This window comes from Siniperca chuatsi, linkage group LG21 (assembly GCF_020085105.1).
Source record: "Siniperca chuatsi isolate FFG_IHB_CAS linkage group LG21, ASM2008510v1, whole genome shotgun sequence".
Classification (NCBI taxonomy): domain Eukaryota; kingdom Metazoa; phylum Chordata; class Actinopteri; order Centrarchiformes; family Sinipercidae; genus Siniperca; species Siniperca chuatsi.
In genome coordinates this window covers 18,333,518-18,360,077 of record NC_058062.1, presented here as the reverse complement: position 1 = coordinate 18,360,077, position 26,560 = coordinate 18,333,518, and the positions used below count along the sequence as shown (strand labels likewise).

The 26,560-nt window shown below is 40.4% G+C and overlaps 3 protein-coding genes across 5 annotated transcripts; 2 read left to right on the top strand and 1 right to left on the bottom strand.

Annotated features, from left to right (window-relative positions):
- The first annotated feature begins 710 nt into the window (after positions 1 to 710).
- On the top strand, positions 711 to 6,765 carry gcdhb (glutaryl-CoA dehydrogenase b). Its single transcript, XM_044182520.1, has 12 exons — positions 711 to 972; positions 1,612 to 1,727; positions 2,103 to 2,135; positions 2,269 to 2,409; positions 2,668 to 2,730; positions 3,149 to 3,319; positions 3,489 to 3,618; positions 4,674 to 4,890; positions 5,121 to 5,224; positions 5,416 to 5,541; positions 5,968 to 6,128; positions 6,403 to 6,765. Exons 2-12 carry the CDS (start codon positions 1,625 to 1,627, stop codon positions 6,474 to 6,476), a joined length of 1,323 nt encoding a protein of 440 aa, XP_044038455.1. The 5' UTR covers positions 711 to 972; positions 1,612 to 1,624; the 3' UTR covers positions 6,477 to 6,765.
- A 213-nt stretch (positions 6,766 to 6,978) lies between these two features.
- On the top strand, positions 6,979 to 14,000 carry LOC122869466. 3 transcript variants are annotated; one of them, XM_044182524.1, is made up of 3 exons: positions 6,979 to 11,195; positions 11,347 to 11,662; positions 13,107 to 14,000. In XM_044182524.1, exons 2-3 carry the CDS (start codon positions 11,434 to 11,436, stop codon positions 13,412 to 13,414), a joined length of 537 nt encoding a protein of 178 aa, XP_044038459.1. In that variant the 5' UTR covers positions 6,979 to 11,195; positions 11,347 to 11,433; the 3' UTR covers positions 13,415 to 14,000. The 3 variants fall into 3 exon arrangements, with proteins under 3 accessions (XP_044038459.1, XP_044038458.1, XP_044038457.1); XM_044182523.1 differs by having other exon boundaries at positions 11,292 to 11,662; XM_044182522.1 differs by having other exon boundaries at positions 6,979 to 11,209.
- A 2,105-nt stretch (positions 14,001 to 16,105) lies between these two features.
- farsa (phenylalanyl-tRNA synthetase subunit alpha) lies at positions 16,106 to 25,383 on the bottom strand. Its single transcript, XM_044182519.1, has 13 exons — positions 25,185 to 25,383; positions 24,781 to 24,918; positions 23,698 to 23,796; positions 23,476 to 23,594; positions 21,075 to 21,167; positions 19,969 to 20,097; positions 19,761 to 19,876; positions 19,582 to 19,666; positions 19,388 to 19,487; positions 18,631 to 18,799; positions 18,279 to 18,356; positions 17,368 to 17,482; positions 16,106 to 16,612 (listed from the first exon to the last, which is right to left on the bottom strand). Exons 1-13 carry the CDS (start codon positions 25,329 to 25,331, stop codon positions 16,507 to 16,509), a joined length of 1,494 nt encoding a protein of 497 aa, XP_044038454.1. The 5' UTR covers positions 25,332 to 25,383; the 3' UTR covers positions 16,106 to 16,506.
- Between the last annotated feature and the right edge of the window lie 1,177 nt (positions 25,384 to 26,560).

The window sequence follows — 26,560 nt, the reverse complement described above, 5'->3', positions numbered from 1 at the left end:
TGTACAATATACCTCTGAAATTTAGTGGAGTAGAAGTAGTATAAAATTTAAATTAAAATACAAGTACCTCAGAATACTATGGTACAGAACTTGAGTAAATGCACTTAGTTACTTTCCATCACTGATACAAACAAATCCTGAGTTCTCTTCTTTTTTTCTTTTCCCACCCTTAATTACATTTTTTATGTAACTTATATTATAAAACAGCTTATAGAGGGTTGACTGCAGTAAAACTGATAGTATTCTTTCCACATTCAAACCATCATGGAGGTTTATTTTATTGAATGCTGCACCCTTCTGGTACTGTTATGTCATGTTTGCCCTTATGGAAAATAGTTGCATTGAACAATCTTATTGGCAAGCAGTATTTCTGAGTGGAAAAGTTACTTAAAAAAATCTCAGACAACTCGTCCATGAGTAGCTCTGTTGAGTCTAAAGAGTGTGTAGCTCACATCATCCAGCAGACAGGAGTACTGGTATGAGAATAAGTGAAGTACTTATTGTGGCTGCTGTCATGACTGGAAGGCGAAACCTATCGGCAGCTACTGTCATCCTTCCCTGGGACTGGGCTGGGGTGCTTTAATTCTGGGAACTGAAACATGAATATAGCCACAGATACCACTCCTCCAACATTCACGCCTCCGCTAATCGGCCAGTCAGAGTCGTTTGCAGTGGCTGAAGTTTCCTCTAAAGGCAGCCATCTTCAGTGATGATAGATGGCCACAAACAAAGAGTTCACTCATATGTTTATGTCTTGTCTCAGATGTTATATGTACTGCCTTCACATATGATAGATTTTTTTACAAGAATATTTGACCACGGTTTAATCTTTGGCATACGGTTCAATGACGACGCCACACTCAAGAAGGCACAGCTTGTACGTGGTGACGTCAGGTGGTGTTTTGACGTTCAGTGTCACTGCGCCGTCAACCTGAGAGGCCAGGACAAGGATTGCTGTCCCGCGTAGCACAGGTAAATGCTCCTTATAAAACTGTCAACATGTTTTTTTACTGCTATTCCAAACACACTGCGCTCATACAGTACATTGTTATTATGGTCATTCTAAAATTATGCTGTAAATACCCAAGTTACGTGAGCTCGCGCTGTTAGCTTGTAGCAGCAGTAAAGTCATATGTTAGCTGAGCTAGCTTAGCTTGGCTACATACCATATCGGGTTCACATTCTGGACTAAGGTATGTTTGCTTGACACTGTGACATGTTGCCTCATTAGATGTATGGCATTAATTAGTGAGAATGAAACCGCCTCAACATCAATTAATAACATTATAACGTTACTGTCATTTCTTACACTTAGCGACTACAGCTAGTAAGATTATTTCTCATCAACAGCTGTAAACTCTACGTTCATATAAAACTCATTTGTATGTTTATTAGCCAGGGAGACACTCATTCAGGGTCAGTAGAACAACTTCATCTGATGGGATTATCATTTCAACTCTTGATGCTGTTAATTCTAAGTTTTTAAGACAGTTGTGAAAGTTATTTCCATTACTTTCACTGCAAGCTACATTGTTGACTGTTTAATAAACTGCACTTTAAATTTCCAGTTTAATGAATGTGAATCAAATGTAGAAACTGTTTATTTTATAGACAAATTTTCATCATGGCATTGAGGAGCGCTGTGTGCCGTCTCTTGGTCAACCCTCAGAGATGTGCCATCATCTCAGCTTCCAGAGCACAGGCAACTGCAGCACCTGCCAGATGGGGTAAGCACTATGACACCGTGCCAGCCACAGAGATAACATTGTTTAAAGGGACGGTTCACCACCCATAGTTGCATCTTTCCATCCAGATGGTTTCAGGGGTTTCAAGTATTCACACCTATGGTAGCGTTTAATTTGAAGCTACATAAAAAATTGTATATAATTTTTTTTTAAAGATTAAGGAAGTGTAACTAAATGTACCTTAGGCAGTAGTAAATGTGATATAACTATAGTGACATTTGTATTTCCCTTAACTATCCCACTTTCCCTTTTTATTCTTACTTTGCATTTTATTACATTTCAAAAAGTTAGTCACAAATTAAATCCTTACGTTTCTTGCATAATATTAATCATTTTTCTGGTTTGAAATCTCCACAGATGCAGAGAAGACTGAGCAGAAGTCGAAAGCACGTAGGTGTTAATAGCTCGTTATTTCTGAATTCTATGTCAGAGATTATGTTTTGAATTTGAAGCTCTCACCAGAACATATTTTTAACTATGCTTTTAAGGTTTTTGAATTGTTCCTCTTCTAAATGCCTGACAGCAAAGGTCCAGTTCAACTGGCATGATGCCCTGAACCTGGAGGGCCAGCTGACGGAGGACGAGATCATGATCAGAGACTCCTTCCGGACCTACTGCCAAGAGAAACTCATGCCTCGCATCATTATGGCAAACAGAAATGAAGGTGAGAGACTCATTTTTCATCATGTGTGAGCCAGAGTCCTTACTTAATTACTCGATTTTTTTGTTCAGCTTTAACGAGTTCCCATGTTGACTTCACGTGCATAATGTCCAGTTTAGGTGTCTATTGATATGTAATGTGTGCTGCAATATTACCGCTTTGTCAGTGTGTTGACATGCTCTTAGTTGAAATAAAGTAATGTAACTCCTCTAACTTTAACCTCATGTGACAACTGGTTGTGTCTTCTTTTCTTTTTTTCAGTGTTCAACAGAGAAATTGTGTCAGAGATGGGAGAGATGGGTGTCCTGGGCCCAACCATTAAAGGTGAGTCTGAACAAGTCTACTTGATTTGACAGTCACACTGTTCACTACTCACTGCCTATATGTTACAGAGGCAATCCCACGTATGGTATATACCCTTTAATTTTTTGATAACCTAAACAGAATGAACCACAGATTTATTGTAGCATTTTATTGTGAACTATAAAGTTTCACCATACTTCTATTGTAAAACTGTCAACTTTCTCTTACATAAATGACTCTTAAATGGACTTTGACCATGTGCACACTGGACCCTGTGTGTGTTGTTTGTTTTTGGGACATCTAGTGTGTTTATAACAAAATTATGAAAGTTCTAGCCCATTATACCTTACTTTATTTCCTAACTTTAATTAATTTAATGCTTTGCATTCTATTTTTAATAACACTGACAATAACTCCTCTTCCTGTGTTTGATATAAAGGTTATGGCTGTGCTGGGACAAGCTATGTGGCCTATGGTTTGATCGCCAGAGAAGTAGAGAGAGTGGACAGCGGCTATCGCTCAGTCATGAGTGTGCAGTCGTCACTGGTCATGCACCCCATTAATGCCTATGGCACAGAGGAGCAGAAACAGAAATACCTCCCCAAGCTGGGTAAGAAGAGAAAGCTACAACAACATATTACCTATCAGTCAGTCAGTCAGTTTGTCTATCAACAATAGATGGGTGACAATGAATCTGTTGTCAGATATTAATACATTAAGCATGAATATCCAATGATGAGTGACTGAGCTCCTGGTTTATTCCCCTCTGTCCCTCCCAGCTCGTGGAGAGATCCTGGGTTGCTTTGGCTTGACGGAGCCTAACCATGGCAGTGACCCCAGCAGCATGGAAACCAGAGCCAAATACAATCCATCCAGTCGCACCTACACTCTCACAGGCTCGAAGACCTGGTGAGTTGTGGATATGTGCAAAATATTAAGAGATGCGTCTTGAGCTGCGGCTCAAAAAATAGCATCTCATTGGAGGATGAACTCGAGGATTACACTCTAATGTCAAGACCTCAAGTCAGGATTTTAAGTGAAATCTCAGCAACAATAGAGACAAATTGTGCCATTTCAGGGTTTACACTTTGTAGTTTTACTTATTACATTACCTTAACAACTCTAATTTGCTCTCTGATAGAAGGAAGACCAGTGTGATGCTTTTCTTTGGATGCTGGTTTGTCTGTTAACTCAATCCAGACTTTTTAAAATTAATATTAACCTTCGAGAAAAGGCATGCAGGATTATAAATTAGGTTATTTATTACACAGAAATATGTGTGCGAGCTCAGATTACATTTAGCCCAGGAGGACTATTTCAAGGCAGCATGAAACAGCATCATCAAAAACAGAGGAAACAGTGAGAGTTAATTTTAATAGTCGAAATCAAGTACCAGCATGTAATCACCTGAATAACAATGACATGTTTGCATAAAGTATCTGATATTAATGTCAGGTATATTTACACCCAGTTTTTCTGAATGAATTCTCTGTAAACTGTAAAACCTTGGTTTTGTTTTTTTCCTTCATCCAATATATTGTTTTAAATTGTTTTAACATTTCTGTTTTCAAGATGAAGGTTTTTGTTGTGGCACAGGGCTCTATACAGCATGTCAGTAGTTGTCCACACGGTGGAGCTCTTCACAGTTAGAGTACTGAAACTCACAGAGACATTGCCTTTTTTTACTAGGGTCTCATTTGATGAATCCAGCTGTGTACTATTTTTTTTAACAATTTTATAACTTCATACAAATAAATTATGTTTTTAATTATAAATTATATTATCTATTATGCTGTAGGTCCAAAACAAAAGTAATATTGGAAGAAATATTACAAAAATGTTCACAGCACTGATTACACCAATTACAGTATGTTTTCTGTAGTTGGTTCAAATCTATGTTGCTTACTCTTTATAGAAAAAACGAGGCCTATCTGCCCTAACATTCCCTTTGCTTCCACCTTCAGGATCACAAACTCCCCAGTGGCGGATGTTGCTGTAGTCTGGGCCAAATGTGATGATGGGAAGATCCGCGGCTTCATCTTGGAGCGTGGCATGAAGGGCCTCTCAACACCTAAGATTGAGGGAAAGTTCTCCCTGAGAGCCTCCGCCACTGGTATGATCCTCATGGACGAGGTGGAGGTTCCTGAGGAGAACCTGCTGCCTAAAGTGTCCGGCCTCGGGGTGAGTGGAGCGAAGCCATGAACATTCTAGATGTAGTTATGTGTTTGTGGACTTAAAAACCTGTACACCTTTGCTCCATCACATTCAAAATATACTCATGAAACATGACTCAGCGACTCCGTTGTTGTACACATTATACAGTATGGCTCAGTGTTTTATAGTTCAAACACTTAAAATTCTACACGACACACAGCAGTAATTGCTCATCACACTCCTTTCGCTGCTGCCAGGGTCCCTTTGGCTGCTTGAACAACGCTCGTTACGGTATTGCATGGGGCGCTCTGGGTGCTGCAGAGTTCTGTTTCCATGCCGCTCGACAGTACACGCTCGACAGGTCAGATGTCCCAAGTGTCTGTGTAGTGTCATATCATCTTTGGTCATACACGTGTGTTGTGTCATTTCTGTGTTCAGTAGTCTTTTTGCTCAACAAAATGCACACATTTTTAGTTCAGTTTGGACAAATATTTTCATGATTGTTTATTGATAAACATGCGGATAACACAGTGGTGTTGTTCTCCATACCAGAATCCAGTTCGGCGTGCCACTGGCAAGGAATCAGCTGATGCAGAAAAAAATGGCCGACATGTTGACAGAGATCACCATCGGCCTACAGTCCTGTCTGCAGCTGGGAAGACTCATCGATGAGAAAAAGTAAAGACGACTTTGTCCTCTAACTGAAGTGTATTAGATGGGATGTGACATGGTGTTGGCACTAATGTTTCTTGATGGGGCCCTTCAATCAAACCACACTCTGACCTCTTTCTGTCAGGTTGAAAAGGAAAAAGTATTTCCCCCTTTGGTCCTCAACAGTGTCATGAAATGGTTTAAGATTACAAAACTGAGTTTATGTTGTTTGGTTGGGCTGGACCTGACGGAAGCCGTGTCATAATTTGTGACTGTTGAAAGAACAAATACCTGATGAAGTATTTCATGATGTGTCTCATTTTGGTGGCTGTGTAGTTTAATTCCTATACAGGCACTGCATACAGTACAAAGATACACACTGAATTGCCATCTCTAAGCCCTGCCACTAGCATGGCTGAAACTAATGCAAAACAAAACATTATTTCTTAACAGAGCGGCCCCAGAGATGATATCAATGCTGAAGAGGAACAGCTGCGGTAAAGCCCTTGACATCGCCAGGCAGGCCAGAGACATGCTGGGAGGAAACGGCATCTCAGATGAGTACCACATCATCCGCCACGTCATGAACCTGGAGGCTGTCAACACATACGAAGGTGAGGAGGAGGAGGAGGAGGGAAAAACAGTTTCAAATTTACTTCAGTTCCACATGAGACATGCATGCACACACAGTGGATGGAATGATACCAATATGTTATAGTTAGATTTTGACTGAGCAGATTATGTAACTATAAACATTTATTACGTTTATTTTAACTCCGTTGCTTCGCGTTAGTTTTGTGAGAGAGTGCATTAATCGCCATCTGTGTCCCACCTACACATGAGTTGCTCCTGTTCATCCTGTTTGATGTCGGTTGTCTCCTCCTCCAGGTACTCATGACATCCACGCCCTGATCCTGGGCAGAGCCATCACGGGACTGCAGTCCTTCACTGTGGACAAATAGATCCCACCTCTTACTGCTGCTCCCAACCAGCAGGACACTGCTGTCAGAAATTTAAAAAGGGCTATTTTTCTACTCTCAATCACAACACTAAAGCAGAGATTTCTTTTCAGCTCCCTATTTCCCAGTTGTATAGACAAAGTAAAATGAATTGTATAGACTTTCATGGACAATACTGTAGTGAAGTATTAACAGTTCTGAATGAGGTCAAGATTTAGATTTGCTGCTGGTTAATACTGGCAATGTTAATACTGTAATTATATAACAACAAAGCATAAATGGCTACAACTTGTTTGGAATTGCCTGTGAAGCTTTTTTGTTTTTAATGTAATCCAGTCACTGTGTAATTGGTGGAAGAGATCAGGTTCTATTGTTAGATACACCATGGTGATTACTTGTAGCACTTTACTGGCTCTGTCACTAAGGTGTCACAACTTAGCATGGTTTGCCAGAGGTCAAGGATGTTGATCAGAACTTTAATAAATAAAAGTTATTTGTGCAGGTTTGATTAAGCCACAACCTTCTAGCCAGCTGTTATTTCCTTCTCAGTACAACATGGTTACAATGTAATGGCTCTAAATGGAAGTAGATCAATGAGGCTTATAAAATCAGACTTCTGACTTACAATTTAATAATTCAAACTTTTTTCATTTTGATTTAAAATGTAATAATTCTACACAAATTTGTACTAATGTTGGTGGAACTGCTAACAACTCAGACATCCGAAACATGGAAGTGTCACCGGACACAGCCAAACTGGCTTTTTTATATTATCATCAGTTTTTATTTCTGTAGCTAGTAACTATATCTTTCCAAAAAATATAGTTTAGTAAAAAGTGAATTATTTCCCTTTTGAATTGTAGTGCAGTAGAAGTATAAAGTAGCATAAAATGGAAATATTCAAGTAATAAGAACCTAAAAAACTACTTAATAAATACAGTACTTGAGTAAATGTACTTAGTTACTTAAGATTATGTTTTGGGGCGATTTGCCTTTATTTGATAGGAACAGCTGAAGAGAGACAGCTTCATCAGCTGCCACGTTGTGGTTGGGTGAGGATTTTACTGGTAATCCTCCTCTCACTCTATCGCAGCTTGACCTCTGCTATTCATATTAACTTGTGCCATTATCAAACGTTCAATAGAGGAGAAGATGGGAATCAAGGCTTTGGTTACTGAAAATAGCACAAAAGCTGATATGACTGACAAGGCGTTTTGTTGCCTCAGATGAAAACAAAAGGGTGGCGGGAACACAAATACTAAAAGGTTTTTATAGCTGATTCTTGAAGTATGAACAATGAAATGACGAGCATGTGCAAAACTCATTTGTCTGTCAGTCAAACAGAAGATAAAACACTAGAAATGGAAAGGAATAACTCAATAATACTGGTGTAGGGCTCATGTGAAAATAACTTATTTGAAAACACAAATCAGAATTTGTAAAGAAACCTGTAGATAAACGAGACGCTCAAACCATCAAACTTAGTCAGAGCACGTGGGCTTAATCTGAAAATTTGTATAGAGCAGATGACGAATGATTGCGCTTTACGTTGACATTACATAATCCTCCATGAGGGGTCACAAATGTCAATGTGTCCTCCCCTGGGACACTCCGGTTCATAGCATCCTGTCCTTCACAAGGATACCACACGAAGAAGCACCACAGCCCACTGACTTCACTGCTAAATAGAAAAATCGACTCCAAACTAAGGGGAGTTTTGTACGTTTAAAGCCTGTTTCAATCAGCAGCTTTTGTTTTTATTTGCTCTAAGAACTAGTGTTTGGACAGCAACAGTCCATGCATTATCCTGTGCCATTTGTCTTTATTAATACATGCATATAAAAGTATTCACCCCCTTTAAGAGGACATAAATTAGCACTGGTGCAGCCAATTGGTTAAATGGGCATAAACACAGCTGTGTATGGAAGATCCAGCTTTTGGTGAGTCAGTATTGTGGCAAAACCTCCACCACGGAGACAAAAGAACACTCCAATCTCTTGGAGTCCAGTTAAATCAAGTTAGGGTGTAAGAAGGAGGCTAGTGCAGGAGACCCTCACCCAGAGACCTGTGACAAATCTGAAGGAGTTCCAAGCTTCAGAGGCTCTTGTGAGGGTAGAGGTTCAAATAAATACAGGGGAAACCTGATGCAGTCTGCAAGAAACCTACGACTCGGGAGAAGATTTGTTCTTCAGCGAGACATTGAGCTCGTGCGAATGACTGCAAAACATCACTGTCAGTGTCCTGGAGTGGCCTCGACAAGAGTCCAGATCTCAATCCAGCGGCCCCTTTTAAGTGGAGGGAATTAAAGAACCGGCAAATCCCTGGCTGTACATGATGCCCAGGCGTGTTGGCCCATGGCACTTACATAAGAAAATTGCTTATTATTATCTTATTATTTTTTTTGGACCAATGGCATTCATCTTTCAGGTATGTGCAGATGTGACTCACTGTGACTAACTGTACCCTGAATGGACTGTGTGATCCTGTGTCCTGTCTGTCGGGGACGATGGAGGCTGGCACGATGGTTCCCTTGTGATACAAAATGACCTGAAATGTGGAAAGAAAGAGGGCTGCTGTCTCCTGGTGTCTCTCTCGTATTCTGTCATCCAGACATTAGCAAACAGCTATGGCAGTCTAATAATCAGATCATTAGGATGCTTTTCATCTCAAATAATCATCTGGACTATAACCTCAGTGAGTTGGAAGCTCTGTCAAAATGAGTCGTTCTTGTGATTGGACTTTTAGGATCTTTTAAAGCACTTAACAGGGACAAACATGCTAATCCTCTAACTACACCAAAATACAAAATTATGATTTATGATTTGGGATTTGTGGGTATGAGTGGTGCAACCTTTGTGGGATAGGACATCTTCAATTCAAATTGAGGACTTAAAGGATGCTGGGTGCGGTGGCAGGGTGGCTCAGTGGTTAGTACTGTAACCTCACAGCAAGAAGGTTCTGGGCTGTTCCTGGTCTTTCTACTGTCCAAAGACATGCAACATAAATTAGAAACTCTAAATTGTCCATAGGTGACAGCGTGAACACGGTTGTCAGACTTTAGACCATTATCTGGGATTTGGATGATTGTAATAAAACTTGAATGGTGTCATTTCCTGGTCTTAAAGGGCTGCATTACAACTGACTGATTATTATCTGAATTTAACTGTTTTATTTGAGCTGAACAAATACTGAAGACCATCCTGTTTGGTTACCATATCTTCAATGCAAGTGTTTCTCAAAGTAACGCATTTGGATGGATAGAGTAGGGTTTGAACCTGCTTAGTACACATTGACCAGGAAGGTGTGACTGATATGTCCCCGCCTGCCCAGGTGCTATAAGGATGATCTTATTCCGAATAGACTGCCATTATAAAAGAGACGTCTAATAAATGTGTTATTTTTGACAATTATTACTTTGTGTAGTATGAATTTAAATCCATGCAGGTTTTATATTTGCAAAACTTTCCCAGAGCCCAGAAGAGGTATTTCTATGTGAAGTCATCCCAATGTAAAGTCTATGTGCCAGCAGGACCAAGGAGGCGGGGCCAGAGGGAGAGACACTAACGCACATGTGCAGTGGGCCTCACAACGCAGAAACAAAACAGGAAGCTAGAAAACTTTTTTGGTGAGCAATTTTCAGGGCCCTATAGCATGTGGGCCCCACCTCCTACTTTGGATCAGGCCCCGCCCCCTCAGCACGCCACGCCCCCAGCGGTGATATCATGGTGTACTGACCACCCTGGAGTACACTGCTACATCACTGCATCAAGGTGGAAAGTTAAAGGTACCCTATGGAGTTGTTGACCACTAGTAGTGCTGTGGAGCGCTATTTTTACAATTTTTCACGCTTTTGCACTGATTGACAGCTGGTGATGATAAGGTGCCAACAAACGTAGCAATACGCTAACAAAGGCAAGAAAGACTGGTAGATGTAGACAATACAGGATTTAAAAGAGGCTATATAAAAACTGGCTTGGCTAATGTTTTATGAGGAAGGAAATGCATTCAACACGTTTTTTTTTTTGTTTTTTTTTTAGGCCTCATGGATGTACACACAATGTAAACATCACTTTTGTTTGTTTACAAGAAAACTCCACAGGGCACCTTTAAACCCGCTGCTGTTAAGTTGCTCTACATGGGTCTTAAAGGTCAGAAATGTATTATTTCAGCGGGTTCCCACTGCGTGTGAGACAGGTTGTCCCCTTCACTGCCAGGTATTTCAATTTATTGTGTTATCCCTGAGGCAGTGAGGCCATACTATAGTTTGTGGTGTGGTTACACTAGACTGCATTGTAAAGTAGTGCGTTATAACTCTCCCCTCATCCACACTCCAGCACCCCTTACATCAGGGAAACTCTAAACAACTTGGATCAGCGCAAATAGCTCTCTACGCATAGGAAAGCGCTTGATTGATTTCCTACGAGACGACTTCTCGGTATCTTGAAGGAATTAAGGGCACAACGACAGCGGCATGTAAGCCTGTGTCACAGGACATGTGGACAGAGTCGCAGCGGAGTCAGATGGGCGGACCTGACGGTTTACAACTGCTGGCAGAGGGCGCGCTTCATTTCAGCACCAAGGACAGAGAGGGAGGCAGCAGCTCCTGAACGCCTCACATAAGGACCCGAACAACAACGCTGCAACGCGCGAACTTGTGGGATTCAGTTAACCAAGAAGAATTATTCACCCGCACACATGTTTGGATGAATTTGGAGCTTCAAAGTAAGGTCGACAAGGTTGGAAGTGAAATGCAGTGTTAAATGCTGTTACTCAAATTAGTTTTTTTCCTTATACTTGTTTCTCCTGTTTTCTTTGCAGAACAGTAACTCGTTTTTTTTGGGTTTTTTTTTTTTGCGTGACTGCTTCATGTAAGGAACATCAATTCTCACGTCTGGAGGAAGGTCCAGTTTTATGTGAGGAGGAAGAAGCCAAAAGGGGGAGTCATTCATCATCATCAGTCATGAATGGTTATAATTTCACCGGCTTGAACTCCACTGATGAAGCACACGCTTACCCGTATGCAATGTCATCAGACGACCCTCTGTACAGGCAGTACAAGCACCCAGTGAAGGACCTCATCCCTTTGCCAAAGGCGGTGGTGTACCTGCTCATGGCTGCCCTGGTAGTTGTTGGAGTTGCCTATGCTATTGTTGGACATCTCATCAAGGATCTGGCTATTGACATAGCAGGTACTGCTTTCTGAAAATGTTAAATTTAAGATGTAGTTCCAATTTTATTTGAGTCCCACCCACTATTTAACATACAGGTGTAGAGTGAAATGTATGGATTATCATCAGTTTCTCATACAGGGCTGCGGTAGCCTAGTTGTCAGTGAGACAAATACGGCACATCTGGCTGCATAATAATAACGATGGGTAACAGTGGGTAGCCATACTCAACATTAAGTCTAATCACATACAGTAGCTAGAGCAGAGGTAGCACCAAAGCCCCATCAGACGAACTGTCTGGACCCCTTCATTACCACCATGTTCCACATGTGTTCATTTCATCTGAAACTGGATGTTATTTAACACTATTAATTATACAAAAGTGGATATTGTTACAGTATTTTTTCATTTTCAATACAACTGTCAGTGTTTAGGTTGGTTTGGTCAAGTTTGCATTCGTACTACTAGTGGGAGAAGCTGGACTTTTAAACCATTTACTTTTAGCTAACTATCAGCTGTTTATGTATTACGTTTAGCTAACTATTTTAACTGTTTATTAGTTTTAGCTATTTCAACTATTTATGTATTACGTTTAGCTAACTATTTTAACTGTTTATTTTAACTGTTTACGTATTACTTTTAGCTAACTATTTTAACTGTTTCTGTATTACTTTTAGCTAACTATTTCAACTGTTTATGTATTACTTTTAGCTAACTATTTAGCATTGTTCACCCAGTCATTTTAGCTAACGTTATTTCACCATTCTCTATTTTAATAGTTTATCCATTACTTTTAGCTAACTATTTTAGCTGTTTAATTTTAGTTGTTTCAACCATGTATTCATTACTTTTAGACAAGGCAAGTTTATTGGTATAGCACAACAACAAACCAATTCAAAGTGCTTTACATAAAACATAAAAGCAACACAGGGCAACATAAAAAGACATTTAAATACACTTAAAAAAAGAGTTAAATAGAAAATAAAAACTAGATAAAACAGGAGCGTAAAAATTACAGTGCAGTGTAAGAAATTAATCATTATTTGATTTAATAAAAGGCAGCGGCAAACAGAAAAGTCTTCAGCCTTGATTTAAAAAAACTGCGAGTTGCAGCAGACCTGCAGTTTTCTGGGAGTTTGTTCCAGATATGTGGTGCATAAAAACTCAACGCTGCTTCTCCATGTTCAGTTTTGACTTTAGCTTAATAACTGTTTAGACTTGTGGTGTTCAGTTGTTACAGCTGACTCAATATGTGAATATACAGTATATATTTTAATCAAATCATAATTTCTTTTTTTCTTAGTTGAGCTACTCCACAATCTTTAAATATACTGGCACCTGCGGAAGTACTCCCTCGTTGGGAATCACTGATTTAATCAAGCGCACTATACTTAAGCAGCCACTGACCTCATGTCCTTTTATTACTGGTGGTATTAAATCTATAACCCTTGTCTCCCTTGTGTAGACTGTATGTTGGGTCCACCTGGTGATGAAGAGAAGGACAAGGACATCGACCCGCAGGGCATGGCCTCCAGCCATCCTCCTCCAGCGCATCCATTTACCCACAATGCCTTCCATGTGTGGGACCAGGACGACGTGGTCATCCCTCTGCCCCAAGACGAAAGCCCCCAGGCCAGCCCGGTGCTGCTGGCTGCCATCCCCTACATCCCCTCGTTCTTCCCACACTCACACAGCCCAACGAGTCACAGCTCTCTGACTTTCTCCGCCAGCCCAGGGCCAACCAGGGAGATCAGCATCCCGAGGGAGATCTGATCTTTCACAAGCACCATGATCATGAACAGCCTTGACGACTAGCAGCCAAGTGTTGGAACCCCAGCACACGTAAAAACCCCATCTCATGTTCCCCAGACGTACAGTGACACCGGGAAATCGAATGCAGTGACTACACCCCTTCTCTGTTACATTTGAAATGATTTCTCCGAATTATGCACCGTGACTCTTGTCTCTCTCACACGTCATATCAACAGAAAAGTCAAAGCAAACACCCTGAGATGGGGAACCCAAGGACAAAAGGGATTACTGGAGAAGATCACTGGATATTGTCTCTGTGTGCCTGAGCTTCAGAGAGAAGCAATTAGACATGTTAGATTACGTTTAACAGACACTACATGTTGGTACACGCTGTCATGGGTACAGAACGTCCTACTGTCTGATTTCTTTGTGGATGAAATGTAAGAGTATGTTCAGTGTGAGTGACTTGTTTGTACTGGCGGCACGAGATTGAAAGATTATGTATCTGTTGTGCCAATATCATCCACCTGTACAACAAGAGATTAGCCAGTGACAAGAGCTCACAGGTTTACATATTTTAGTATAAAGTGTGTCTGTCACCCTTTTATTATTGCTCTTAATGTGTACTTTGTGTTCTGCATAAAAGGCACAGGAGATCAGAATCTTGGTGGAGGTTACTACATTATCTGTAGTCCTCACATCAACAAAGCTGCTTCCAACCTGTAAACCAACCAGCTGGCTGCCTCACACACTTCAGTAAAATGTCATTCCAAGACATTGAGGGATTAGTTTAAGAGGAAGACTTAACGGAGTTCCAGCAATTCAACATGTACAACACAACACAACTTAATCCTGCAGCCTTTATCGCAGGTGTCACATGCACTCATGGATTTCTGGTATGCAGAGCCTATCAGCGCAGCTTATAGCACAAAAGTATACAGTATGTCGCATGCTGGGAAGGTGAGCTCATTTAATACCAGCTCACAGCTGCTTCTGTTCTTAGACGTCAGCTTGTATTTAATAAGGGGTGAAATCACAAACATATTTTGCAGCTTTGGTTTGGCTGCTTTAATCAATTCAGAACTAAATTTAATGCAATTTCTAAAGCTCCTGATTGGCCTAAAACATATTTTAAATGCAGAACTACAAAATCCAAAACAGTGGGTGGTCTTCTTATTTTTAGTATTCCCCCCACAGAGTTGGAAAACAAACCTTCTACAGACAGAGGTGAAATTATTCTGGGACGTTTTGATCCTTTGCAGGCAGACTGAACCAAGAAACAGCAACAAGAGCTTAGTAAGTTAATTTGAGCACTGAACTGTCTGTGAACTTAAGTCTGGAGCAGTGAAATGAAGAAAACGTCACAGGGCACTTTCATTGGACATGAGATCAACTGCATTCAACATGTGATTTATGACGAGATTGGCAGATATAAGAATCACTGCAAGTAAAAGCTTTAAAATTAATTACGGATCAACGATAAAGGATTACAGAATAAAATGCAACAAAAAAATATTGAACTCAGGAATACAGAAATTTCTGTTCTATGCTCTGACTTAATACTATATATATATATATATATTTTTTTTTACCATACCCACATCCACTGTCCATCAAAACACTGTGGGCAGACACAGGCACACATTCAACGATAACAGGGTTGTTAAAGAAGTGTGAAGATCAACTGTAATCTCACATCCTTGGAATTACAAACATCTAGCCAAACTGTTACATCACATCCAATCACTGGCCTTCTTTTTCATCACAGACAACCCTACAGCGCAACTGGAATTAATTAACTGAAATTAGCACCATAAAACGTCTTCCACAACATATCGTGACCTATGAATTATAAGTTTGTATCTGCGACCTGAGTGGCTTTGAGATATTGAGGTTCACAGGATTCACATCCTAGAAAGCAAAACCGATGAAATCCACAACAGACTGTTTTCACACCAGACATTTTGACTTGTCATAGGAGAAATAGCTCAGGTGGAATTAATAACATTAACGATAGCTGAGTTCCATTAAGTGTCTAAGTAGCCTAAGCTATTCCAGTGAGCCTGCATGCACAATACAAGGACCTCCCCTAAATGGAATGCAGCCATCATTGATGTTATGGAATACACCTGTGCTTTTCCTGTTATGACATGTCAAAATGTCTGCTGTGAAAAAGGCCTATTAACAACATAAATTATGCTAACAGATTAGCATGAGCTGGGTAATTACCATGCTAACTACCATGCTAGACAGCTAGCTTGCTAATGAAAAAAAAAAAGTACTTTTCACCAAGCTCAAAGAAGATTCAGTCATTCAGTGTCTGATTAAATTAGCAGTTTTGAGGTTTCAAACCTTCTGACTGTGCACTGTTCTTTTCGGGCTTTAACCTTGGACACAGAGCAGTGAGGTGGCTCGGTAAAGAGGCAGAATTTGGTTGGTCCTCCTGTGTTCATTCTGTTCACTGATTGGCTTTGCAGGTAGAACCTTACAGAACCAAGTTAGGGAAGGATTTTGGGTGACGTGACGTGTCTTTTTTCAAATTTTAGGGCCATTAATGCATACAAATCTATATAAACTTACACACAATCTTAATAACTTGTCATAAAATAGTAACATGTAAACTTATTTAAAAGAAAAAGTCAGATAGAACCTTATAATTCTAAGATTACAATATGTCATGTTTACAACAACAAACACACAAGTCAGGTTGTATTGGTATTTGGAAAAAGCTTTTTTTATTGTACCTTTGTTACATTCCAAAAGTAGTATTTTTTCCTGTACAAGTAGGCCATTTGCTGTAGTAACTGGGGCAGGGTGGTGCTGTTATATGTAACAAAGTCAAGACTCGTACTGATGTTTTGCATTGTAGCACAGTATTCAGTTCATACAATGGCTACTCCTATGTGTTGAAGCCCTTTGAAAAACAGTTTACTGTGGTCTGTCTGAAGTGTTGTATGGACTGCTACAGTCGCTTTCAGACCAACTGGTTTTACTGGCCGAGCTTGGACTGGCAAGAATAACCAGAGGGTGGAGGGCTTTCTCAAGTGAGACGTAGAAATGAGGTGGGTCCATCCAAAGTAATAATAATGATGATGATAAAGGTTGGGTGAAACTCAGGACTCCAGTCGACATATGGGGCTGTCGTAGACCATCTGTAGGTTCACCTTGTGTCCCACCAGTTCTCTGATGTTGTTGATGCCGTATTTAATCATGGTGGGCCTGCGGGTCAGAGGCTGAGTGAGCAATAGCAAAATGCAGCCACAACAGAGGCCAACATGTTTGTGTTGTGTCTATTCCAGGTCTGACGGGTCAGAGCAAAAACAACAGAGGGCTCGTAGGAAGAGGGAGGATTACTCCGCGTGGATTACAGAGCCTTTCCCAGCTCGCTCGCTCCATAGTTATTAGTCATGTCGGCTATCCCCAGTTAAAAAAAAAAAATCACATAACTAGATTTAAACCCAAAGTCTTCTCTACAATCAGCAGTAGTGTGACCACCAAATGACCCGTAGGTTTACCTCAGAATAAAAACAGGGAGTTTTATGGAATTAAAGTACAACAAAAACTGGACTGGTGACTATATTTTTAAAAGAAATGTAAATGCCTTGTACTGTAGCAAATTAACAGGATTTTCATTAGCTGTAAATAGCCATCATCAGACAATAAACCTAAATATCTGAAATGTGGGTCACATGTGTGCTCAGTGGCTACACAGCTAGAGGACTGATGACGTCTACAGACTGAATCACACACCTTTAATCCCTAAATGGAAAATCTGAGAGATTATCAGCAAGGTATAGTTTTCACAGATGTACAGACGTGCTCCCATTTTTAAAAGCTGACATGGCAGTAAAATAAAATGCAGGTCAGTTAAATCAGTTTCAAAAATCACTGGTGCCACTGAGCATAGTTTGTAGTCTCTCTGTATACAACCAGTTCATATTGTGTTTCTGTAAGCTTCATCTGTGTGTGTTCACCTTTCTAGAGACAGTCCCCAGGCGATGACTGACACATCCTCAGGAAGACCCATGGGCAGCAGCATCTCTGGTCTGAAGACCCCCGAGTTTCCCACTTCCACCCACTTTTTTAATCCTGTATGTACAGAAAGAAATTATACACAGCCTTTAGATAAATCTTCACAGAATGCGAGGGAAAGATACAATACCCACCAACAAAATGTTCTTTCAGCTTTCTTGTCCATTTTAACTAGTCTGTTTACAAAAATAAACTTTATTATGATTATTTACAGTCTATAGTTTATAGGGATTAAATATAGTTCTGTTTTGCTAGACGTCTTTCTGTCCATCTACTATAAATATATTTAAATCAATATAATACTTTACTTTAATACATTTAAATATGTGACTTACAGTAATGGTAGCATAACCTCACCAAATCACGAGTTTAAAGCTGAGATGGCAGCTACGGTGATCTTGCGATCTGCTTTAGCAGGACTTGAGTTGGGTTTTGATTGGATGATTTGATTCAGCTGCTGCTTAATTTAGTGGTGGACTAACAAAGGGAATTACCAAGATGTCAGTTCATCAAAATGGATATTTTTCATTTACAGATGTCAGCTTGGGAAAAATAAGTAAAATGGCTAAAGCTAACTGTAGCTATCTCACAGCTAGCTTTCACTTGATACAGATGTCAAAAAGCCAGATTCAGGTCTTAACTCTTAACTCATATGTAGTTACTGCTTTTTGCCTTTGTAGGGCAGAGAACCTTTAAATGTTGTAAAGAAAACATTGGGTATCCCACCCTCCCATATATTTCATTAAGTTTCCAGCTGCACAAACATACAAAAAAAAAAAGAAAAGAAAAAAGAATTAAATAAATAATAAAATAATAAAAGAGTATCAATGGTAATAGAGGGGTTGTACTATACCTTCATGGTAGCTGAACACTTCCATGCTGGGCTCTGTGTACGGGTTGTAGGCAGGCTTGAAGCGTAGTTTGGTAATTCCTAGAAAACAAACAAGGCCAGATTTGTGTGGCTTGAAAAACCCAGATGAAGGCAGACACAACAAACCACTGCAGAAAACTTTATCATCATCAGCTGTGTTTCAAGCCTTTGGTAAAACGATTCCATAGTTTACAGGTATACGGTTTAAAGCAGTGTTTAAGCTGTGTATTCATAATTACCCCTCAGGAACAGATTTTAGCCCTATAATAAGACCATTTACCTTTGAACAGTTATTTATCAAGTCATATTCACAGTGTCATGCAGCCCTACTGACCTAGTTTGGTGAAGAACTGATGCAGGATGCCCATGAGGTCCCCCAATGTGAGTCCATAGTCGGCCACCACACCCTCGATCTGGTGGAACTCGGCCAGATGGGTGGCATCTAAGGTCTCGTTCCTGAACACCCGGTCGATGGAGAAATACTTGACAGGGGTGAACTTCTCCTGGTGGGCGGGTGGACGGATTCACATGTGGGTGACGAGACGGAGAGGGAGAAGAGCTTCATGGTGAACACATGTACAGCACATACGCTACATGGTCAAAAGTATGCTGATGCCTGAACATTACACCCATATATGGCCTGACATTCCAAAGGTGAGTCCAAAAAGATAGTGGTGTGCTTAATGGGTAAGTCTTAAGATGCATTCAAGAAACAAAAAGGGATGAAACCTTCATACAGCTACAAAAATGCAAACTTCTACTCCTGCTCCCGTACACGAGTGTGTCTGAAGCTTGCTTTTTTAGGACATGTTTGAAGACTTCAGTTCTCTTAGTATTTATTTTGGGAGCTTACCAAGCCATGTGAGAGATTTAAACCTTTTTTGGCCTTCGCAGCCCCCCATAATCCTCCCACACCACAAAGAATCTTTCTAGGTATGTCTCTGTTTGGTATTTGCAAACAGTCAAATGTCTACTACAAATGACTTTGCTAGCCTCAGATGGTTTCTGTCCCAAGAGCAACAGCCCTGGTTTAACAGACCACCGTTACTTCCTCAACATTTCAGCAAGTGTGTACTGTATGTGCAGCTCACCTGTTGTGCAAGTTTATACAGCATGCGTGCACTGACTGCTGTAGTGTGAGTGCGGAGGATGTTCTTCTGAGCCTCCTCTATCTTCCAGTCGTATTTGTACCTGAGAGACAGCAAGATATTAGATAATGATGTCGTAGGCTTCGTTCAAAGTTGATTAATGTTACTTGTTACGTGAGCATGTGATTATGTCTCACCCTTGTGAACCAAAGCCTCCCTCTGAGTGGACCTTCTTCACTCTCCCCAGGTAGTCCTGCGGGAACTCATGGGCGAGTGCTGGGTCTGAAAAATGATGTTCAGAATAAAGGACCATCATAAAATGACTTGGATACAACTAAGTGAGACGGGGACTCAGAGAGAAATGTTTGACACACACCAGACAGGAAGAAGGTGTCGTGCTGGTCTCTGGCCGGGTGCTGCTGGGGCTGGAACAGGGAGTCAAAGTTCCAGAAAGAACTCTCTATGAAGTTGTTGGTGGGCATCTCTGTGAAGCTACAGAAAGCGGAGAGTTCATTTTGTGTGTTTTTTTTAACGGGTGTGTGTGTGAAATGGCTTCTTTCACTGTGATGTTTACAGCTACTCACCCCATCTCCAGGAAGATCTGCCTGAACTGTGTTCGCACCTTCATCAGCGGGTGCAGGTGGCCACAGTCAGGGGCCACGCCCATGGCCTCAAAGTTGTAGGGCTTAAATTTCTTTTCTTTCCAGCTGCCACTGCAACACGACACAAGTTGAGAGAGCTGTTATGGGAAGAAGAGTCTGAAAAAAGTAGCAGCTTTGACTTCTGCTGTTTCAATAAACTCTTTATTGTCAGTAGGTTTTCCACAATCCGTTAATAATACATATTTGTCCCAATTCATTTGAGCATTTTTAATCTGCAGCTGACATGACGGAGAGCATCAAATCTATGGTGTACACAATCGGCGCAGACAAGTAAAAGCATTTTGGAAGGAACATCTGGATGCTGCTTTTAGCTAAATCCCCTCTATGATGTGATTTCATGCAAACCTGAGACCAGAGCATTTTTTTTTTTGCCTCATTCTGCTAGCATTTTAATGCCTCATCCTCAGCATGAAAACAACATAAGCTGTATTATGAGCGTGTTCATTATTTGTCCTTATGTTTTATTTCAAAGTATGTCACAGAAACAGTGACTATTACACGTTGCCCAAAAGTTTCATTAACATACAATTTGAGATTTTTGAATGTCAATTTAAAATGGAAAATAAGGCCAGCTTTGTAGAAATCAAAAGCAATTGTTAGTTTGCATGACTGGTTTAATCTATCATCAGAAAAGCAGCACAAAAGAATGTTTAACTGTCTCAAGACCATTAAGAACCTTGAATTTAGACAGCAGAATTTCTGAGATATTAAATATTTTCCAGGACTTGCAGACACCCTGCACAACATGCCAGTTTAATGAATCATTTGCTTCTGTTATGTTGGTTTGTTAAGTCGTTTTTTTGGGTCACAATCATTTTGTACAGCCCTGCCTTTAGGACATAGTCCTCATCTTTGGACTTGTCCCCTTTTATGGGCGGAGGTTTCTCTGTGTCCTCTGTCTGAGACCCTGCACACCGTCACTGACGGACAGCGGAGGGCAGACAGGACACATTTCCCACACACTGTATTAAGCAGACAACATTAAAAATATTTAAAATTAGACAAATAAGTGGCACAACTGTACTCACTTGGCAATCATCTCAGGAGTGAGCTCCGTCTCCTGTTTGGTGACGGTGGTGCTGAAAGAGTTGCCCTTAGCGATCCAGTAAGACTTCACCGTCCTAAACACAGAAATAAAAATTACCCCAATTCTAATTGATAAAATAATCATTAGTTGCAGCCCTAATTATCATCATTGATCTAAACCTGACATGGCATTACAGTTGGGTGCTCAACACATTGCAGAAGTTACTGTGTGGGGAAGATGCTTATAGAGGTGAAGTGTACACGTGAACCCACGTGCTCTCAGCAGTTTTCCTGTAATGCCTCATGTGAATGTGTTTCTAGTGTGGATTTAGACATTGAGAAAACATGTTGTGATGTATTTGGTTACTTATTAAACCTCACTACAGCCATGCTTTTTTTTTTATGCTTCGTGGTTTCCCGATAGCATCCTCCCTCAGGAGAAGGATGCTTAGTTACATCAGCTTAATACATCTGTAGTCTGGCTACCAGTTTATGAGAGATTGCTTTCTGAGGATTTAGGAAGAATATGCACCTTGGTGTCAATCCAGATTATTTTTAATACGTTAACAAAAAAACCCATAATGTATTCATCCATGTGCGTCCTAAATTTTAGGTTCTTGATTAGTTCTACATCTATATAACGACCTGCTCTATCCCAGAAATACAGAGGAATTACTACAAATGTATTTTGAATATTTAGATATCACCATGATAAAAACAGCAGATTGAAACAGCAAGGTAAACTCTTCTTTTCCCCATATTTTATGCATCAGTTGCTTTACCTGCAAATGGTCTTCAACACAGTTTTAAAAAAATGAGAACACAGCAAGTGCATGGGCGAAGTAGTTAACATGGTTTAGCCCACTTAAACCTTATGCAGAGGAGACTTGAAACACTTTAGTGTACAGTCATGTGTAAATGTCCCTTTAAGATAAATAAATACTGACTAGCTTGCCGTTGAGCTAAACAAGAAAAACTACAGAATGTTCACAGATACTCTGTCAAATTGAAATTATAGGCTGCGATTAATAATTTCACAAGATATCAACAAAAGGTAAAAAAATAAGGTCACCATAAGGTGATTTGCCAATTATTTTCTCGATTGACTGATAAATCGTTTTTGTCTGTAAAATGTCAGAAAATAGTGAAAAATCCATCACAGTTTCCTAAAGCCCAAGATGACATCTCACACTGTTTGTTTAGTCCGACCAACAATCTAAAACAAAACAAATTATATTTGTTATCATATACGACAAAGAAAAGGGTCACATTTGAGATGCTGAAATCAGAGAATGTTTGGCATTTTTGCTTGACTTGAAAAGATTAAAAGGGATAGTTCGGGTTTTTTGAAGTGGGGTTGCACGAGGTACTTACCCCATTCACAACAATACAGAGCTGAGCGTCTGTGACGGATGCAGCCGTCTGCTTCTCCGACCCCCATCTACTGCAGGTAATACACTGACTATCGATGAGTACCTCATACAACCCCACTTCAACAAACCTGAACTATTCCTTTAACTCATTATCAAATTAGTTGCCGACTAATTTTCTGACGATCGATTTAATCAACTAATCGTTTCATCTTTAATGTGAAAGTCCATAGCTTCCCCTCAGTGCAGCAAGCTGTGTGTACACACTCATAACGTCATCCAGATGTGCCCCTTTCACATTCAAATTCAGATTTGAAACTCAGGTCGCTGAAAGTGGAGGCTTTGGCTATCCGGAACCTCAAAAAGTGACTTCCTTTTCTCTGTGCCCTAAGCCCTAATATGGGGGCAAACGGGGGGGAAAGATGTACAAGGGACTGTTTCAAACCTGTTGTGAGTAACATTGTAAAAAATTTTATTACAGAACCTGCTTTTACCCGCTCCTTGAGGCTTTTGGGGTGACAGCAGCATATCACATGCAGCTATAATAATCATTCTAATCTTTTATGCCACCATATTCCAAACATCTTTCCTATTAAATCATCTTACTCTCTGCATTGTCCCCGTTTATCTGCCGTCCCTGCTTAGCTTGACAAAAAAATGCGACAAAAATGGAAGGATTCCAATCACAAAGCATCTGCCACCATGTGATGAAATGTTGGTCAGCCGCAGCGCTCACAGAAGCCAAGACGCAATCCCATATTTCTGGCAAACTCATAAGGAGTTACATAACGAATGCTGGCAACCGGAGCAGGATGTATCAAAACAATTACAATCAGCTCTCTGTTCCCACCAGACTTCTTCAATGAAGCTGTTTTTAACAGACTGAACGTCTTGTCAGTTTCAAATAGAATCACAACCTCATGCCAACTTGTGGAAGGCAACCACCACTGAGCCACAACAAAGCTTCTACTGCCACCTACTGGTAGACAAATGTACACAAGAACTCCTTGTGTATGAAGGTGTGGGGGCTTACACTTCAGAGAGCAGTTTCCTCTTCTTCAGCTCATTCTTTTCTTTCTCTTCCAGCTGAGCGGCGTTGCCTTTCTGTACCAGAAGCAGCTTCTCTCTGACCTGGTCTTCGATGCTCTCCACCTGAGGGGGGGGGGCCCAACACATACACACCTTACTTAGAATAGGGGGGACTGCCGATCACAAAAGGCCATGATAAACAGGTTGATGTGAACTTCACACATACGGTCTTGAATATCCTCGGGCCGCCCTCATGTGCTTTGTCCAGTCTGATCCACTTGTTGGACATGGCCTTGCTGAAGCCGATCTTCCCAAAGGACAGTTTCTGCACAGGGACAAACACAGAGGTACAACAGTGTCACTGAAAATCTAACAATTTAGAATCACAACAGTGATCCATTTTCTGTGTTTACTCTGTGAAATATACAAAGCAAACATAACTTGGGACACAAAGAAAGATCATAGGGGTTTAGCTAAGGGTTATGCTGTGTTCCACCCATAAAATTCTGTTTAACTTTTACTCGAGGAGAACCAAAACGTTGCTGCTCTGAATTGTGCAGCACAGTAGCAACAATATAAATTAAGAAACCGCAAGCCACCTCCATCATCTGCCAAATACAATAGATACAATCTTATTCTTGGTTTTTCACCTTACAAATAATATATACAAATAATCTGAGGCAATGTGGACATCAATTTGGGGTTTCACTAACAATTATTTTCATTATCGATTAATCTATCGATTATATTTTCAATTAACAGTTTTGTATATGAAATGTCAGAAATTAATGAAAAATGGTCATAATTTCTCACAGACCAAGATGACATTTTCAAATGTCTTGTTTTGTTCAACCAACAGTCCAAAATCCAAAGATATTCAGTTTACTATCACGTATGACAAATAAAAGCATCAAATCCTCACATTTAAGCTGCTAGAAACAAAATTTCTTTGCTTAAAAGAAATTCCGAACCAATTATTCGATTATCAAAATAGTTGCAGATTAATTTTCTGTCAATCGATGAATTGATTGTAGATATTGCAGCTCCACATCAATTGTTCCGTTTGAGACACGTGTTTGGGAAACCTTGCTGCCTTCATGCTGCCATTCTTCATCAGGCTTCATAGGATGCTTGTTAAATACTTGGGAGCTATTTTAAGAGCAGCTATCCTTCCCCTTTGTGTTAACACCTGAACCCAAACCAGGATGAGTTGCTTTTTCAGTTTCAGTCCTGCAGGTGATGATATGTGCGTGTTTGTGTGTGTCACTCCCACTGGGGTCGACCTGGTTTGTCCACCTGTAGCACTCACCATGAGCTCACTCTGTGCCAGACCCTCCAGCGGGATGGAGCTGAAGACCCGGGCTTCATGGCTGCCCTGCTCGGCTATCTCCGTGCCCTCCTCCGTCAGCTCCCAGTTCTTGGCGGAGCGCAGCTCGGCTGAGATTAACTGGACAGCAGGGAACAAACACGACTGTCAGCTCTTTTGAATGCGACTTCAACAGTGTAATTATTCATCCTAACTGCCTCAATGGACTGTGTTGTACTTTAATGCATGTCACACAGTGCTGAGGTTACTAAACCTGTCTGCCGAACAGCTCTCGTCTCTTTAAAATTGGCGTCCTTATTGCATCAGTCACACTAACGTTAACATTAAATGAACAATGTTGACGGTGACAGTCTGACTTCCGCTGCCACTCAGCCCGGGAAACTCACGTCGCCGAGAGCCTGCAGACTCTTCACGGCTCCGACGATGACCTGGTGGTCCACCCCGAGGCTGGTCGCCACTTCCAGGCTGTCGACGCCGTCGTCCACCTTCTCAATCCGCCGTAAGAGCGTCTCCACCACACCGGTGTCCGCCATGCTGGAGCTCTACGAAGCCCAAAAGAGAGCGGATGTGACGTCGCGTTCCCAAAGGCCGAATGTCTTAGAGTAGCGAGACGTCAAAATGAGGAAACGGAGTACCGTAAATACTGTTGTCAATTTGTTTTTGCACTGTCCTTTTAATTTGGAAACATGCACTGGTGGAAGAGATACTGAGATCTTTTACGTAAGTAAAAGTATTCATTATGCAGAATGGCCCATTTCAGAATGTTACATTATTGGATTATCACAATTGAGAATGACTTCCGGATGGGAGCCGAAACGTCTTGATTCTGAAAACAGTGTCCAGATGACTACGACTGAAACCTTTTCTACGATTATTGGATTATAATTATTGACGTATTAGTATGTAATAATCAGTAATGTTGCAGTTGGTAAAAGTGGGGCTAATTTTAACTACTATATATACGTATATCTACAGTAAGACATCAAAATGTATTAGCTGATTGAATATTTTGTATTAAACTGAATCTGCAAAGTAACTCGTAGCTATAGCTGTCAGTTAAATGTAGTGGAGTAAAAAGTACAATATTTGCCTCTGAGATGCAGTGTAGTACATAAAGTACAAGTACCTCAAAACTGTACTTGAGTAAATGTACTTAGTTACATTTCACCACTGGAAACATGTACTTTTTGGTATCCTAGAATATAATAAAAATGTTTTTTCAGATATTTATTTCTAATCTTTCGATTCCATTGGCAACATTTCTTGTTCATAAATGCATATTACAGGTAAAAGCCTAACCTAATGGTATTCAAACAGTACATTGACTTGATTTATTTCATTTCTGTATGAAGACTTGTATTTTATTTAAAGTCTTTATATGAAATTTAACTCCCCTCTAGTTGAGCTGTATCCCATCACAAATATATGGAGCCCCTGAAGCCCAGAAAGATATTTCCGTAATGTATCTTTCTTGAAGATAAAGAATATCGTATTTCAGGACACCTTGTACTTTAAATGACCCCTTTCTAATAAGACACCCTTTATAAATGATCTATACAAATCATAACAAATGGCTTTATTAATGTTTTAAAATCCCCTCACTAACGCTTTATAGATAGGTTTTGGGTTGCCAGGGCGTGAAAAATGTCTCACTGGCGAGCCATTAACAGTCAAGTAATTAAAGTAAACCAGGTCATTAAATAATTAATAGAAGGTCATGAATTTCCCACTTTATATCAATAGTATCAATAGTACAAACACT

What these genes read in the sequence shown, in the direction of transcription:
- gcdhb (XM_044182520.1), top strand. Translation starts at nt 1,625, where the DNA reads ATGGCATTGAGGAGCGCTGTGTGCCGTCTCTTGGTCAACCCTCAGAGA. An exon ending in TGAGCAGAAGTCGAAAGCAC is followed by an intron (nt 2,136 to 2,268) that starts GTAGGTGTTAAT and finishes AATGCCTGACAG; the next exon opens with CAAAGGTCCAGTTCAACTGG. An exon ending in CGACAGTACACGCTCGACAG is followed by an intron (nt 5,225 to 5,415) that starts GTCAGATGTCCC and finishes TCTCCATACCAG; the next exon opens with AATCCAGTTCGGCGTGCCAC.
- LOC122869466 (XM_044182522.1), top strand. Translation starts at nt 11,177, where the DNA reads ATGAATTTGGAGCTTCAAAGTAAGGTCGACAAG. An exon ending in TTCAAAGTAAGGTCGACAAG is followed by an intron (nt 11,210 to 11,346) that starts GTTGGAAGTGAA and finishes GCTTCATGTAAG; the next exon opens with GAACATCAATTCTCACGTCT. An exon ending in TCTGGCTATTGACATAGCAG is followed by an intron (nt 11,663 to 13,106) that starts GTACTGCTTTCT and finishes TCCCTTGTGTAG; the next exon opens with ACTGTATGTTGGGTCCACCT.
- farsa (XM_044182519.1), bottom strand. Translation starts at nt 25,331, where the DNA reads ATGGCGGACACCGGTGTGGTGGAGACGCTCTTACGGCGGATTGAGAAG. An exon ending in GCCCGAGGATATTCAAGACC is followed by an intron (nt 23,595 to 23,697) that starts GTATGTGTGAAG and finishes CCCCCCCCTCAG; the next exon opens with GTGGAGAGCATCGAAGACCA. An exon ending in CAGATCTTCCTGGAGATGGG is followed by an intron (nt 19,877 to 19,968) that starts GTGAGTAGCTGT and finishes CGCTTTCTGTAG; the next exon opens with CTTCACAGAGATGCCCACCA.